The sequence below is a fragment of the Strigops habroptila genome, chromosome Z (genome assembly GCF_004027225.2).
Source record: "Strigops habroptila isolate Jane chromosome Z, bStrHab1.2.pri, whole genome shotgun sequence".
In the NCBI taxonomy this organism is placed as follows: Eukaryota; Metazoa; Chordata; class Aves; order Psittaciformes; family Psittacidae; genus Strigops; species Strigops habroptila.
The window spans coordinates 47,999,884-48,013,676 of record NC_044302.2 but is presented as its reverse complement, the minus strand read 5'-3'; the positions used below and the strand labels follow the sequence as shown (position 1 = coordinate 48,013,676).

Genomic DNA, 13,793 nt, shown 5'->3' with positions numbered 1-13,793 from the left:
ACCCCCACAGACGACTTGGACTGGGAGGAGGAGTCGAGCACGTCAGCTGCACCCCCAGGACTCTGCCCAGCCCCGCAAGAGGCTGCGCCGGCGGCAGCACTAGCAGGGCCGCGGCAATAAATACCAGTTTCTCTCACATAGGCTCTGGGTGCTGCTTTCTCCACTTTCACCTGGTGCCTTTCCCTGACCCCCGTGCCGCATCGTGGAGCTCCAGGGCCATGTTGGTGGCCCCTCCTTGCGTGGGAAATGCAGCTGCAACCATGCCAGTGGAAGAGGTTGTGAAAAATCCTGAACAAGGTGGAGCGCCTTTGCAAAGGAAAGTCATAAAATCAACTAGGTTGGAAAACACCTTTAAGATTATCAAGTCCACCCATTACCCCAGGACTGCCAAGACCACCACTAAACCGTATCACTGAAGGTAAGTAAAGGTAAGTCTACAAAGTAAGTAAAGGCTGCTGGTGCTTGTGTCCAGCTGGAGTGACCCTGCTTCTCCCTGCATTGTCTTTTCGTGTGGCCAAGGGGACAGGAGAAGCCTACAGCCCCCTGCTCGGAGGGATTTCAGGGCAAATGGGTCAGGGGGACCTGTCCTGCCAGTGTCATGACAGGCCATGTGACCAGAGGAGCAGTGTCCCTTCCAGGGTACCAGGCATGGAGGCTTCAGAGCACAGCTTCTGTGCATCCAAATGCCACTTTTTAGAGTTAACCAGAGCTCCATGGCTGGTCCCAGCATGTCCTCAGAGAAGATTTGCACTGGTAAAAGAAAGCAGTGGGCTTGATGCTGCTTGAAGAGCTGCAGTCATGTGGAGAAATGAATGAAGACTGAAGACACTCCTTGCTTGAGCCCTTGGCTGACTCTCAAGAACTGTCCAGTGGCCATCTTAGTAGAAACTTTATTCATCTGGGAAAGACAGAAAGTTTTGAAAGAGAAAAAGCCCTTTTTAGGCAAGGTAATACTACAACATGAAGAAGGAAGTCTTGATCTGGAAGGGTAAAAGAGCACTAGCAGCAGCATATGGACTCTTCATTAGGGACTGTAGTGATAGGACAAGGGGTAACAGGTTCAAAGTTAAACAGGGGAAGTTCAGGGTAGATATAAGGAAGAAGTTCTTTACTGTGACGGTGATGAGGCACTGGAATGGGTTGTGCAAGGAAGTTGTGAATGCTCCATCCCTGGCAGTGTTCAAGGCCAGGTTGGAGGGAGTCTTGGGTGACATGGTTTAGTGTGAGGTGTCCCCACCCATGGCAGGGGGGTTGGAACTGGATGAGCTTAAGGTCCTTTCCAACCCTAACTATTCTACGATTCTATGATTTTACATGCAACTGAGCCAGACCCATGTCACTCCAGAGTCTATGCTAGGACTGCTACTACTGAATCTCTTCCCTAACGACATAGCAAGTTTGAAGGTGCCAAGCTGAGTGCTTGGAATTTTGGGCCAAATACGGGTGGTGCTGTGAGGTGGCGGGTCCCTGCGGCCGTGTGTGACATGACACGGCATCACAGTGGGATGCCCACAGCACAGCAAAACATTCTTGTGCCCACTTTGGTCCCTGGCCATGCTCCCCAGTGAGGCCTGGATAACGCCAGGGCTGCTCTTTCCAGCATTCTGCTCTGCAGGAGCTGCTCAGCTGCACAGAGGAGGCAGGGGGAGGCTGCGGAAGAACGTGGCAGACTGACGTGGGGAGGTGCTGAGGAGAGGAGCCAAGGGCTTCTGTAGCAGGAACAGCACCTCTTGCCCAGCTGCTGCCGTGCAGGGGGGCAAAGATGATGAAGTATCTGCTCTTTAAAGGCTTGGGGCCCGATGACCTCCCAACCCTGAAGCAGCTGACCACCAATGGTAAGGCCCTGTCAGTGCCTTTTCAGGAGTGCTCTCAAGAGCCAGGATGATGCAGAAACCCTGCAGATGATGTGGAAACCCTGAGGGTCTTCTGGAGGGGACCAGTGGCTGCAAGGAGCACCCTGCAAGATGGTGCCTTGGGGCGTGGGAGTTGCTTTGGTAGCCCAGGCCTGTAGCCACTGGCTTTGTCAAAGGGCAGAATTCCCTTCCCCAAAACACTCCAGATGCCTGCCATTCCTGTCCTGGGCACAGGGCAGGCAGCTTGGAGGATGGGGGCTGTCAAGAACACAGCTGGGTAGCCCCAGTGGTGTGAGTGCTTGCTCAGGGCAAGAGGTGTTTGCTTGCACTCACTCCAGTGTCCCCTCCGTGGGTAGGGGTGCTGGATGTTGGCAGTTGCTGACTCAGTGCATGGCATTGCCTTTCCTTTGCTTTGTAGAAATCTGCAAAGTCTGGGCTGGCACATCTAAGTACATCCAGAAACAGCTCTTCGAGAAGAAGGTGAGCGTTGCCCCCTGCCTGTGCCTCCTCCTGCACCTCCAGGCCCCCAGAGCAGGGCATAGAATACCATCCCCAGGGGTATACAAGTCACCGAGCAGCCTTCCCGCCTCTGCACAGCCTTGCCAATGCTCCCTCTTCTTGCTTGCATTTTCAGGCAGTGGAGATCGGAATTGGGACATTTGCACTTGTCCTAGTGCGTGTCACAGTGGGAGAGGACAAGGTTTTGCCTGTTGAGAGACCTGTGTTCCAGCTGTGCAGGTTTATGAAGAAATTTTACAAGCTGAAGTGTGCAAAGACCAAAATTCCCGGTAAGACGATGGGTGCTTCCTCTGTAGAGCCCTTCCGTTTGTCTTGGTGCTCACATCTCTGTGACCTGGCTGAGCAAAGGCTCTTCCAGCCTGGAGAGAGCTGAACATGGGCACACGTATAGCAGCCTGGCACCCTGCCCCTCCCTGGGAAGCCAGCCTCGTCTCCCAGCTCACCCTACACTCCAGCTGGTTGCTTACAGCAGGAGACAAAGCGTTTCTGTGCCTTCTGGTCATCAGGTCCATTTTGGGGATATGGCCAAAACTGAGAGGGGACTGCACTCTGGCGGAGCGTTGTCCGAGGGCTCGGCTCAGATGGCAGGCACTGAGTCAGCTGAACTGCGGTGGGAGTGACTTGGTTGGTTTGTGCTTGTTTCCTAGAAGAGACACCATTTGTCCAGCTGGACTTTGAGCAGATAGGTGCAGATATCCACTTCCGCCGAGAAATCGTGGAGCGATGCATACACGAGACCCTGCTTTTCTTCGCTGAGGCCCTCCGAGACAAGAAGGAGGTGGAGTTCTCCTTCAGGAGCGTTGGCATCCTTGCTGTGCGAAGAAGTGTAGTCAGCATGACCTTCTTTGATGACTGCTTGCTGGAGCTGGATGTGACGGGGAACATGAAGGCAGCTCTTCTCAGGGTGAGCTTGTCATTTCTCTTTATAGCTCTGTGGCAAGGCTGGCAAGGCTGGCAAAGATGTCTCCTGCCACTTTCTCTTGGCTGCCATCACCTTCCTCGCCACCTGGCCTGGACACGCTCTCGATGAGCTAGGCCAAGTCTCGGTAGCATTTTGGCCCCTTTGAGGGAGGGATTAATGACATCAAGAGAGAAGATGGTGCGAGGCTTTCTGAAAGGCAGCCATTGTGTCTTTAAGCAGTGAAACTGTTTGCCACCTTTGAGAACAACCTGCACGTGTCCTGGGCATCTGCTGATGTGTCTCTGTCCCCTTGCAGAACCCGAAGATGATGAGGATCGTGGCCTTCGCCGGCAGAAACGATTATAGTCGGCTCAGTCAAGACGGGGTCATCATGCTGCCAAGGTGAGCAGAACGGCTTCTACGGTGGTCAAGAGGACAGTGGCTCAGCCCCTGCTGTGGGGGCACTCTCTTGCCGAGGCTCCTCTCCTGCCCAACTTAGGCAAGACCAGTTTTCTGGTCCACCCACCGCCCATTCCTCCCTGGCTTGGAGAGTGCAGATGAAGTGGCCAGCCTGCTCTCGATGTGCCTTAAGAGAGCATGAAAGGCACACAGGTCTGTGGGCCTGCAAGCAGGGGGTGTGCCGGGATCACCAGCTCTTTGGCAGAAAGGCAAGGGGAGAACTGGCAGAGGTTGGTGGAGACTGAGGGGCTGTGGGGCCCCTCAGGTCCCACAGAGAGCTGCATCCTCCAAGGATTTGGCAGTGGCTCCCAGTGATGTCTGCTGGCAGCTTATTGGCATCAGGCCCCAGGGAGCATGGGGCCCTTTCGCCCAGCTGGTGCCTTCTTGTTTCCAGGCTTGCCGTTGTGATCCCCCACCAAGCATTGGACCATGTCATGTCTCTGAAGCCCAGGAGAGAGTCAGCACCTTGGGGCGAGGGTGCCCGCAGAGGTAATGTCCCAGCTGAGTGCTGGCAGGGGTCTGTGGGCACTCATCTCATCCTCATGAGGGCAGGAGAGTCAAGGTCACTGCGTGAGGTGTGGGAGAGAAGAAGACAGCTCTGCAAGCCTGCACAACCATCCTGGTCCATGCAGGTGACAGATTCTGGAAGCTCTGACCTGGAGACCCGTGCTGCGAAAGGGGCCTTCCAGCAGCTCTGCCTGGAGCTGTCAGCAAGGCTGGGCCGCGCCCGCGTTGCTCTTGCAAGCCATGTGTATGGATTTGAGGAGGAAGACGGGGGTAATTGCCCCTGCCCAGTGGCTCACTGGGCTTCCCCAGCACTTCTCTATTCCTCCCAGTGGCGAGTGCCTGCTGCCCGTAGAGGTGCGAGAGGGAGCAGGAACAAAATCATGCTCTGGGGTGGCAGGTGGCTCAGTAGGATTTCAGAGCTGGAGCAGATTCAGTGTGGGCAAGGGGGAAAGGACCTTGGAACCATGGCTCCCAGGGGTGGCAAGCACTGTCGGTGAGCCTTGCATGGCACAACTGAGTGGCTCTGCTGCTCAGCTGGCCCACGCTGACCTAAAGATGCTGTTTGCTCTTCTCTTGCCTCCTGCTTGCAGTGAGTGTGCTGGATCCAGTGTTCCTGGCTCAGCGGAGAGTTTCTCTGGCCAAGCTGAAGGACAGGAAAGTTGAACAGATTAAAGCCATAGAAGCTAGCCGAGCCAGGTGAGCCTCTTGGAGCAGTGTGTAGCTGGGGGTGCAGGGGCACACTGTGCCCCTATAGTGCAAGAGAGAGGTTTCCCTTGGACGGGATGCCCATCCTGATGTCGAAAGGCCTCAGAGATGTTGGCCTGCTGGACGCATGGTCCTCCTGCCAAGCTGCCTGGTGGTGCCAGAGCCAGGAGGCAGGCTGCGATTTCTGTCTGAGAGCCACTGGCTCAGACTGGCTTCCACAAGCTCAGCCTACCATGCCCCTTCAGATTCCTGCCAGTAATCGAGGAGAAGTCTCGGGATGAATTGAAGCAGCCCAGACCTCCAGCTTGGCCATCAATGCAGCTCCCTGAGTATGCGCTGCAGCCCTCAGGAACGGTATGCCCCAGGGATTTGCCAGCCTTTTGTCACATTTTGGACTCTGGGCTGGGGCAGAAGAGGCAGCAAGAGCTGCCCACCATCCCAGCCCTCCTGCCCTGCTCGAGCTCAAGGAGACTTAATGCTGCATGTGTCGTGTGTGTGTGGCCTGCAGGAAATGAGCTCCCTCCACACTGAGAGGGCTGATAAGCAGCTCCGGCTGCTGATGGCATTCAAGCGCCAAGAAGTGGAAGCAGAAGTGTGGCGCAAATACCATGCCAGCAGAACAGGGCAGAGCATGGAGCCAGGCAAGGTATGGCATGCACTTCACAGCCCCAGGAAAAATAGCATTTCCCCTCCCCACTCCCTGGGAGAGGAGCAGGGAAGCTCTCCTGGCACAGCAGCATGACAGCAGTGCTGTGGCAAATTGCCCAGGCAGTGCTCTTCTGCCTGCCTGCTGCCCTGCACAGTGCCCTGCAGAAGGCCCCAGGAGGAAGCGTGCGGGTGGCGGTGGGACAGGTGATCTGTTTCACGCCCATACCTCTCTGTAAGGGGTCAGCACCACTGCCTTGAAGACTAAGCTACGCCGAGGGAGTCACACGCCTTGCCTGAAGCCTTGGGAACTGCCCCAGCTGTTGGTAGCAGTGCATAACAGAGCCCCTTCTGCTTTTGCAGAGCCCCTGCCACTATGTGTTTGAGGATCCCTATTGCCCTCCCCACCTCCTGAGAAAGGCGTATGCCAAGGAGCTGAAGGAGAGGCTACAGGAGAAGGAGATGCTGCAGGAGGAGAGGTGCCAAAGCACTGCAAGGCAGACAGCATCCAAGGGGCAGGTGGAGCTGCGCCTCTTGGGGAGAGCATGGGGAGAGTAAGTGTGTGCTCCTCTGCAGAGGCCGGGGAATGCCTTTTGTGGCTCCCACCACTGGAGATGCCTGGGCTGAAGATGAAAGGCTGGCGTAGCTGGCAGCGCTCTGCTGTCCCAAAGCGGGCAGTCTTTGCTTGCCATCCCCATGCAGGGGTTCCCGGGCACCCAGCCCCCATCTGCGATGCCCATGCTGTCCTGGGTATGGTCCCTGCCCAGCTTCAGCCCCAGCTGATCTGCATCTTCTCACTGGAAATGGGTTGGGGCACAAGGGCCTGCAGGACGCCACACTGATCAACGGACTGGCCTCAGCAGCTCCTCCAAGAACTACCGGCTGAGCCAGGCTCTGGGGTGTTGTGGGCTTTTCTCCGCAGCCACGGAGCTGAGCCCCATTCTCCTGTGTCCTTTAGCAATGGGGAGAAGAGGAGGCTGTTGGAGCGCCAGTGGAAAGCCCAGGGACTGCCAGCCATACCAAGAAGCTGCGAGCTTCCATGCTGTACCCCAGAGGGACCAGCAGCAGGGACCTTAGTCATCACGACAGCCACCATTGTCAGCAGGAAACGCTCTCGCAAAGGGGAATGTGCCAAATAGAGCCTGCTGGTGCTGGTGCCTGTGCCCGGCCAGAGTGACCGTGCTGCTCCCTGCATTGCCTGATTGAATCTGTTTGAAAAGTACTGAAATACTTAACTTTGGGGTGACATAAGACTACATCTGTCAGGCATCTCAAGGCCTTGTGGAAGCACTAATTCTCCCTCACGAACGTACCACACTGCATAACACTACAGCAGCGCTGGAGGACCCAGACTAAGTTTTTTGCACCCAAAATGAAATAGTTGTTTCTTCCTGAATGTTTTCATGGTGCAACTGAATCCCTTTTTCCTCCAGATGAAGCATATTTCTGAGTAAACTACATTTTCAATGGCCGATCGTGGAGCTGGGGGTCAGGTAAAGACACCAGGAGAAGGGTTAGAAAGCAGCACCCAGAGACTGTGTCAGGGAAATGGGAATTTATTTCCTCTTTCTTCAATATAAAGTATTTCTGGAGCCTTCCTAATGCCGCTAGTGGGGTGGCCTCTTGCAAGGATGGGCAGAGTCCTATTTCCCTGGCACAGGCTCTGGGTGCTGCTTTCTCCCCCTTCTCGTGGTGCATTTCCTGGCCCCCATGCCCCACTGATGCCAGGTTGGGTCACATTTGGACGTGTGATGAAACCAGCATCGCTTCCTTCTTGCAGCAGACAGCAGTTGAGTAGAAAACAGCAGGTCTGTGGGGTTTGAGGAGTCACGCCAAAATTACAGACTCACAGGGAATCTGGAAGCACCCTGCTCCTGAGGACACTTCTTCAGTTTTTTCCATCTGGGCCACAACCAGCGACTTTTCTCTAGAGCACTGGTCACAACGGGGGCAGAAACTCAGAAATCACTGGCATCACCAGACAGTGGCATAAACCACCACCTAGTTTCAGGCAGCAGGGCATCACTCTCAATTTCTTCCCTAGACCCCTCCAGCTCTCAGCAGGTGCCTTTGCTAAACTATTGCTGCCTCAGCCACCATCAGCTGCATGGTGGAAAAAATGAGTACAGGAACCAGCGTGCGGCACCCTGCAGTTCTCATTTCCCAGGTAAAAACACCAAAGCTTGCTGGGAAAACAGCAAGCAAAGACTTTTCCAGGACGAAATGCAAAATTATGCATTTCATAAGCATTGTATTTCAGGTTAGTGGGGAGTGGGAGAAGCAGAAAAGTTCTGGCAACAGCAAAATATTCCAAGGAATATTAAGCTGTGAATTGTCTTTAATTGTACAAAGTCAGAATTAAAACTTATTTTCAGTACAGAATGTCTCATTCATCTAAAATAGATCTTTTTCTAAGATTTGCCTTATAAGCAGTGTTGGTGCTAGGCCAGTACACTCCAGATAGACCCACACTTAACATTTCAGAAGATCAGGATCTTGGGAAGCGGTTTCTGCATGCCCATGGTTTTCTCTTGGTTGCACAGCAGAGGGAAGCATGAGGCCCATGATGTGAACATGTCCGTCCTCGTCCTTGAGAAACCACTGTGAAAACGGAACAGAGATGAGTTTAGCAAGGACAGAACACTCTTGCAGCATATCATGCAAAGCCCATGAATATGGGTGGCAAAATCAAACCTGTGAGGCAGAACATATCATAAATGTATAGCAAATTTGAATCACTGGCAGTTAGTACGGTTGTTGGGATTCGGTTGGGGGTTTTTGTTGTGTCTCAGGTGATGGTTTAATTGCACGTTGCATGACTGATGTGGCACCAAAAGAGAATACCTGGCAGAGGAGTTTCACTCTGTAGTAATTTCTTGCTTTACTCCTATGCTGTTAGGATTTCCTTGTGTCTTACTGCTGAGGAAACTGATAAGCACAAGTTCACTTGAACCCACCTGTACAAAGCCAATGAACACAGTCTTTTACACCCAGCAACCTAGTAAATAACCTCAGTTATGTACAGATACCGCTAGCAGAATGCAGGAGGAGGAATGCTTGGGCATTTTTCCACCCCTCATACTGGAAGGAAAGTTTATGCTTGGTGTATTGCCAAAGTGCAACAATGATGTAAAAGTTTAGGAAAATACCTTTTTGTATCAAAATGGAAGCAGCCTTTTCTTAGTGAGTTATATTAGTCACAACAGCAGTTGCAACACATAGAGTAAGGTAATCCTTGTCTCAACCAAAAAGGTTGAACCTACTAAAATCAGTCAGGAGAAGGAAAATGAACATGATGAAAGGAGGACAAAAGAGACCTTTTCTGACCAGAACATTTTTTTTTGCATGCACAAGTATTCCCGTCCAAAATCACTGTGAGAAGTTAAAACAAAAGAAATACTTGTGAACTGAAAATATGGTAAAGTAGACTTACCCCAGTGTAAACAAGGAAACGAATTCTAAACATTTTACTTTATGTTAGCCTTTACATTTTTTTCTTCTACTTCGTGGTACCTATAACAACATTTTTCAAGGAAAAAAGTACTTAGTTTCAAAACACCTGAGCAAGAAACCTCAACAATTTCAAAATCTGTTTACTATTTTTAAAGAAAAAATGTATTAAAGCTGACTCTTTCTCATGCAATTTTTAGTTTCAGTGATCCAAGTATGACCATTAAATGTCTAAAAGCAGTGACCAGAAATTGTCTGCAAAGTGCTGATTTTTAACATGAAATTATCCCTCTTTAATCCACAATGGTAAAAATTGCAATAATGCAGATACTTATTACCTGCACTGAAAATACTGCATTAGAATTAGCCTTTATGGTTCTATTGCCAGCTCCACCAGCATTCCAGCCCCTTGGACTGAGACTTGGGTGGGTGCCATGAACACAGAGAGGAGTCCAAAGACTCTTCTTAGTCCAAATGACTTTGGAGCAGCTGTGAGCTCAGGATACCTGGGGCCATGGGGGTCCCTGACCTGCAGGGGATTTTCACTCCAATACACCACGTGAAGGTGCCAGCAGGGGACCAGCATTGTCGCTGGGGATGCACAGGGGCTGGACACCAGCAGCACAGAGGACAAGGATAGCTCCTGGCGAAAGGGAATATCCTGCTCCTCACACACAGGGGCAAAGACCCATGGCAGGGTGTGCCCCCAGGGATACTGAATAGCCCCCAGGAAATAAAAACCATTTCTCATGGCGAGTTACAAATTTTCTTGTCACATACATGCTACCACAACTATGACCTTTGGTAAAGCAGTACAGCTGGGAGAGGGGCAGCGCTGAGCAGGCCTGTGGGTCAGCAGTGGCATCAACTCCCTGCACAGAAACAGGACTCCGGGACCCCCAGCCCTCTTGTGCTGATAAATTATCGCTTTTTACTGTGGTGGTGTCCCTTTTTACAAATTTGTTGTGTTTTCTGTGGCTCAGCTGACCAGGATCGCACCAAAGTCCTCTCCTGTGTCTCCCCTGCCACGTCCCAGGGTCTTCAGCCTGGGCAAACCCGCCACAGGATGCATGATGGAACCCTCTCCCTGTTAACTGGGGTGGTTGGTGGGGATAATGTCACCACGTGCACTTGCTTTGAGACTGTGTGAAATTCCCTGAACGGCAATCTGAGGCTCTAGTGGTCAAATTTAAACACAGTATTTCTTATGAATAGGAAATAAAAGGAGGAGGTAAGAACAAAATAGTTTGCCCTTTGTATCTGTTCATACATCTGGCTGGAGTTAAGCTAGGAAGGGATGCTGGGTTTAGTTATAGTCTATAAAAATACCTTGCATTTTAATATATTTTTCCTTTGGCATCTGTTTGGTCTTTTCCCAACCCTGCAACATGTGGCCCACATCAGATAGCAGATCAGAGAAGATAGAAAGAAATGGCTGTGGATTTTTTCCTCACCTCTTGTCATTTTTATACCTGGCCACTGCTAAATAGGTGTATTCAGAAGTGGACATGTGCTGCTGTTCCGAAGGAGACGTGCTTCTGTAGAAGTTTTGCTTGCTTTTTCAGAGTGTTCTTCTGAGTGATACCCTAACAAAAGAGCGTCTCTCAAATAGCAGCTAAACCTTGTGAATGAATTCATGTTTACCATGGCTGACTGAGCACCAGCACCCCTTTCAAGCCCAGCAGAGCTGGCACTGCTTTGGCAGGCTGCACAGGAGGCACCTCCTTCTCTTGCCTCCCTCAGAAAGGGGCTGGCTATGTCCGAGGCCAGGGACACCAGCGGGGACTGTCCTGGCCAGATGGAGTACAGTTACCTGTGACAGGATACGGTGATGGAAAACCCACCCTTGAGATCCTAGCACCAATCCTTGAGATCCTGGGATTTAGCTGGTGGGAATAACATTTGTGAAAATGAAAACACATTTCTATTTGTGAACTCAAAGTAGATGGAGGGAAACCTCTGAGATATTGACAGCCTGATCCTGGCCACACCAAGGAGGTGGCACAGGGTACCTGTGAGGAAAACAGTACAGGATTTTGTGATTCACTTTGCTCCCCTGTTCTGAGGGCATTGAAAGGGGTAGGTGAAGGGCAGCCTGCTCTTCCCACACGAATAGCATGACAGCTATTTTTAAAACAGCAGACACCCTCTTGTTCCTCTGCCAGATGACTCGTGGACATATCCTTTGTTACGTGGGATACCATCCCTTCTTTTCCATCATGGCAAACATCTTTAAGCAGTCTATGTGAAGCTCCTTTACTTTGTATTGGTCTTTTGCTGACCTCATTCCAAAACATTCCTAGCCCTAAAAAAAACCCAGGACGACCCAGCTGACACATACAGACAGTTGAGCTGTTCTTTTAGCGATAATAATGATAATGATAATAAACCTGAATCAGCCATGTTTCCTGGGATGTGTTGTGGAGGAAATGAGCTATTTAATTACATGTGTGAAGAGAGGGTCAAAAAGAAAGAAAGAGGCTAATACACAGAGGAGTTAAAACTGCAGAGGATGCATTCTATGGGGGCAGGTTTCATGGTATTTAACGAATGATTTGTCTGGGTTAGCAAATTCAGAATGGCACTGTGGATGGCAGGCTTCAGGCATGCTTTCAAGGGAAAAACTTCCAAAATGTCACGCAGCACCGAAACATTCCTAAAGCACGTAGGTAATGAAAATTTTGTGTTTCTGTTGTTCAGAGCTGATCGGCGGCTTCCGGGGCCTCCCTCAGCATGGGCCAGTGGTGCTACAGAGTGCTTTCTGCGCCTGCAGAGAAAGCTGGTCCTAACTTGCACCACTGAGATGAACAACTCTCAGTCCGTTGGTATGGACAGTGGTAAGGCCAGAGCTACCCTCACTTTAGTTGTGTGCCTTGTTCTGGCAGCTGTTGGTATGCTCATTGTGAGCATGGATGCCCAGCAAACCGTACACATACCAAACCTCTCTTCCTCTTTACCTCATTGACTCTTCTACAGAAATTTTCCAAGAGGTGCCATTAAATCCATCGAGCAAAATGCTTACGTGAGTAATCCAGGAGATATTGTGCTAACCTCGGAGAGGCATACAGAATCCTTAATATTAGGTGATGCCGCTGCTACGCGACACATTTGCCATTCATCATAACAGATGACAGATCTGGAACATTTTGATCTCTTTCCAGTGTGAGTGCAGATCTAGGCGAGATCCATTGAAGTCAGGGATGTTGCAGTGGCATGAAATAAATGACAGAGGATAGATAACAAGGTCGATATATTTCTGACAGTTTCTCACCTAGCACAAAGAGGTGATTTCCTTTTTTTCCTATTTCTTATTTCACTGGGGACTGGTGTAAAGGTGTTCTTACTGTAAAAAGCGTAAAAGTGCTTCCAAGTGCAACTCTGTCGTGGTTTAAGCCCAGCCAGTAACTCAGAACCACGCAGCCACTCGCTCACTCCCCCTGCTTCTTCCTCCCCACACTCCTGGAGGGATGGAAAGGAGGATCGGAAGAATGTAACTCCCACGGGTTGAGATAAGAACAGTCCAGTAACTAAGGGATAATACAAAACCACTACTGCTACCACCAATAATAATAATGATAAGAGAAATAACAAGGGGAGAGGATACAATTGCTCATCACCCGCCGATCGATACCCAGCCCAACCCGAGCAGTGATCTGGGCCTTCCGGGTAACTCCCCCCGGTTTATATACTGGGCATGACGTGCTGTGGTATGGAATACCCCTTTGGCTAGTTTGGGTCAGGTGTCCTGTCTCTGCTTTCTCCCGGCTTCTCCTCCTCCCTGGCAGAGCATGAGACTGAGAAAGTCCTTGGTCGGAGTAAACATTACTTGGCAACAACTAAAAACATCAGTGTTATCAGCATTGTTCCCAGGCTGAAAGTCAAAAACACAGCACTGCACCAGCTACTAAGAAGGAGAAAAAATGACTGCTATAGCTGAACCCAGGACAGACTCTAAGTGCTCTCCCCCCACTTCTAAGCCCATTCTTTCTCTTTCTTCTTCACTTTGTGGTTTTGTACCATTTTTCACGTGTTTGTTTTGAGGACTTTCCAGAGAAATCCAACCCAGAGTAGAGAAGTTCCCTGTGGATGTCATAATCTCTTTCTTCTAATTTATCTAGTTTTAAAACAATTCTGCCTTGGAGAAGGTTTATTCTATTATAAGGGCTGTGGCCAATATATATGAAAATGATATCAATTAATGTTAATCCAGTGGTGAGGAAGAAACTAGATCAAATTACAAGTCAGTATGACTTTAGTGACATCACCAACATTTACTGCTGTGATCTGAACCAGGACCAAAGATCCTTTCACCACTCAGCAAATCAAAAGAATTTCTCTGCTACCAAACACATCTTTGACAACCTTTAGTTTCAAGGTTTCTCTGTGCCACCCATGCTGCTAACAGTTGGGCAGGATGTGTGCCCTGGTCTTCTCCAGCACCTGCTAATACAGTTTCATCAGCCATTCATGCTTTAAGACCTTGGTTTAACGTATGTATAGGCTGTGGCTTTTTAGAAACTCCTTTTGGAGTGTTTTTTAAGAGCTGCTGTGAAAACCCTAAGGAATCACAGATAAAAAATGAATGGCTCCAAGACTTCTACCAGCTTCATTGGCAAATGATAGGTGTGTTCCATAAGCAACTTTTAATTTCTGTCCTTCAATTTTCCTATAATAAGCCTTCTACATTCTTGCCATTAAGAGGCAGAAAATAACTATCTACAGATGACATATTTTGTAAAAGACTTCAGTCCCCT

General features: G+C 50.2%; 1 protein-coding gene across 1 annotated transcript; it reads left to right on the top strand.

Moving 5' to 3' along the window:
• Nucleotides 1–1,394: 1,394 nt before the first annotated feature.
• Nucleotides 1,395–6,871, top strand: CCDC81 (coiled-coil domain containing 81). The gene is made up of 11 exons (XM_030470552.1): nucleotides 1,395–1,835; nucleotides 2,272–2,333; nucleotides 2,488–2,641; nucleotides 3,020–3,276; nucleotides 3,590–3,675; nucleotides 4,127–4,442; nucleotides 4,549–4,732; nucleotides 4,830–4,935; nucleotides 5,190–5,298; nucleotides 5,453–5,590; nucleotides 5,953–6,871. Exons 1-11 carry the CDS (start codon nucleotides 1,763–1,765, stop codon nucleotides 6,145–6,147), a joined length of 1,680 nt encoding a protein of 559 aa, XP_030326412.1. The 5' UTR covers nucleotides 1,395–1,762; the 3' UTR covers nucleotides 6,148–6,871.
• The last annotated feature ends 6,922 nt before the right edge of the window (nucleotides 6,872–13,793 follow it).

Coding starts and splice junctions, on each gene's coding strand:
- CCDC81 (XM_030470552.1), top strand. CDS start 1,763: ATGATGAAGTATCTGCTCTTTAAAGGCTTGGGGCCCGATGACCTCCCA. Junction 3,676..4,126: donor GGGGTCATCATGCTGCCAAG/GTGAGCAGAACG, acceptor TCTTGTTTCCAG/GCTTGCCGTTGTGATCCCCC. Junction 5,591..5,952: donor AGAGCATGGAGCCAGGCAAG/GTATGGCATGCA, acceptor CTGCTTTTGCAG/AGCCCCTGCCACTATGTGTT.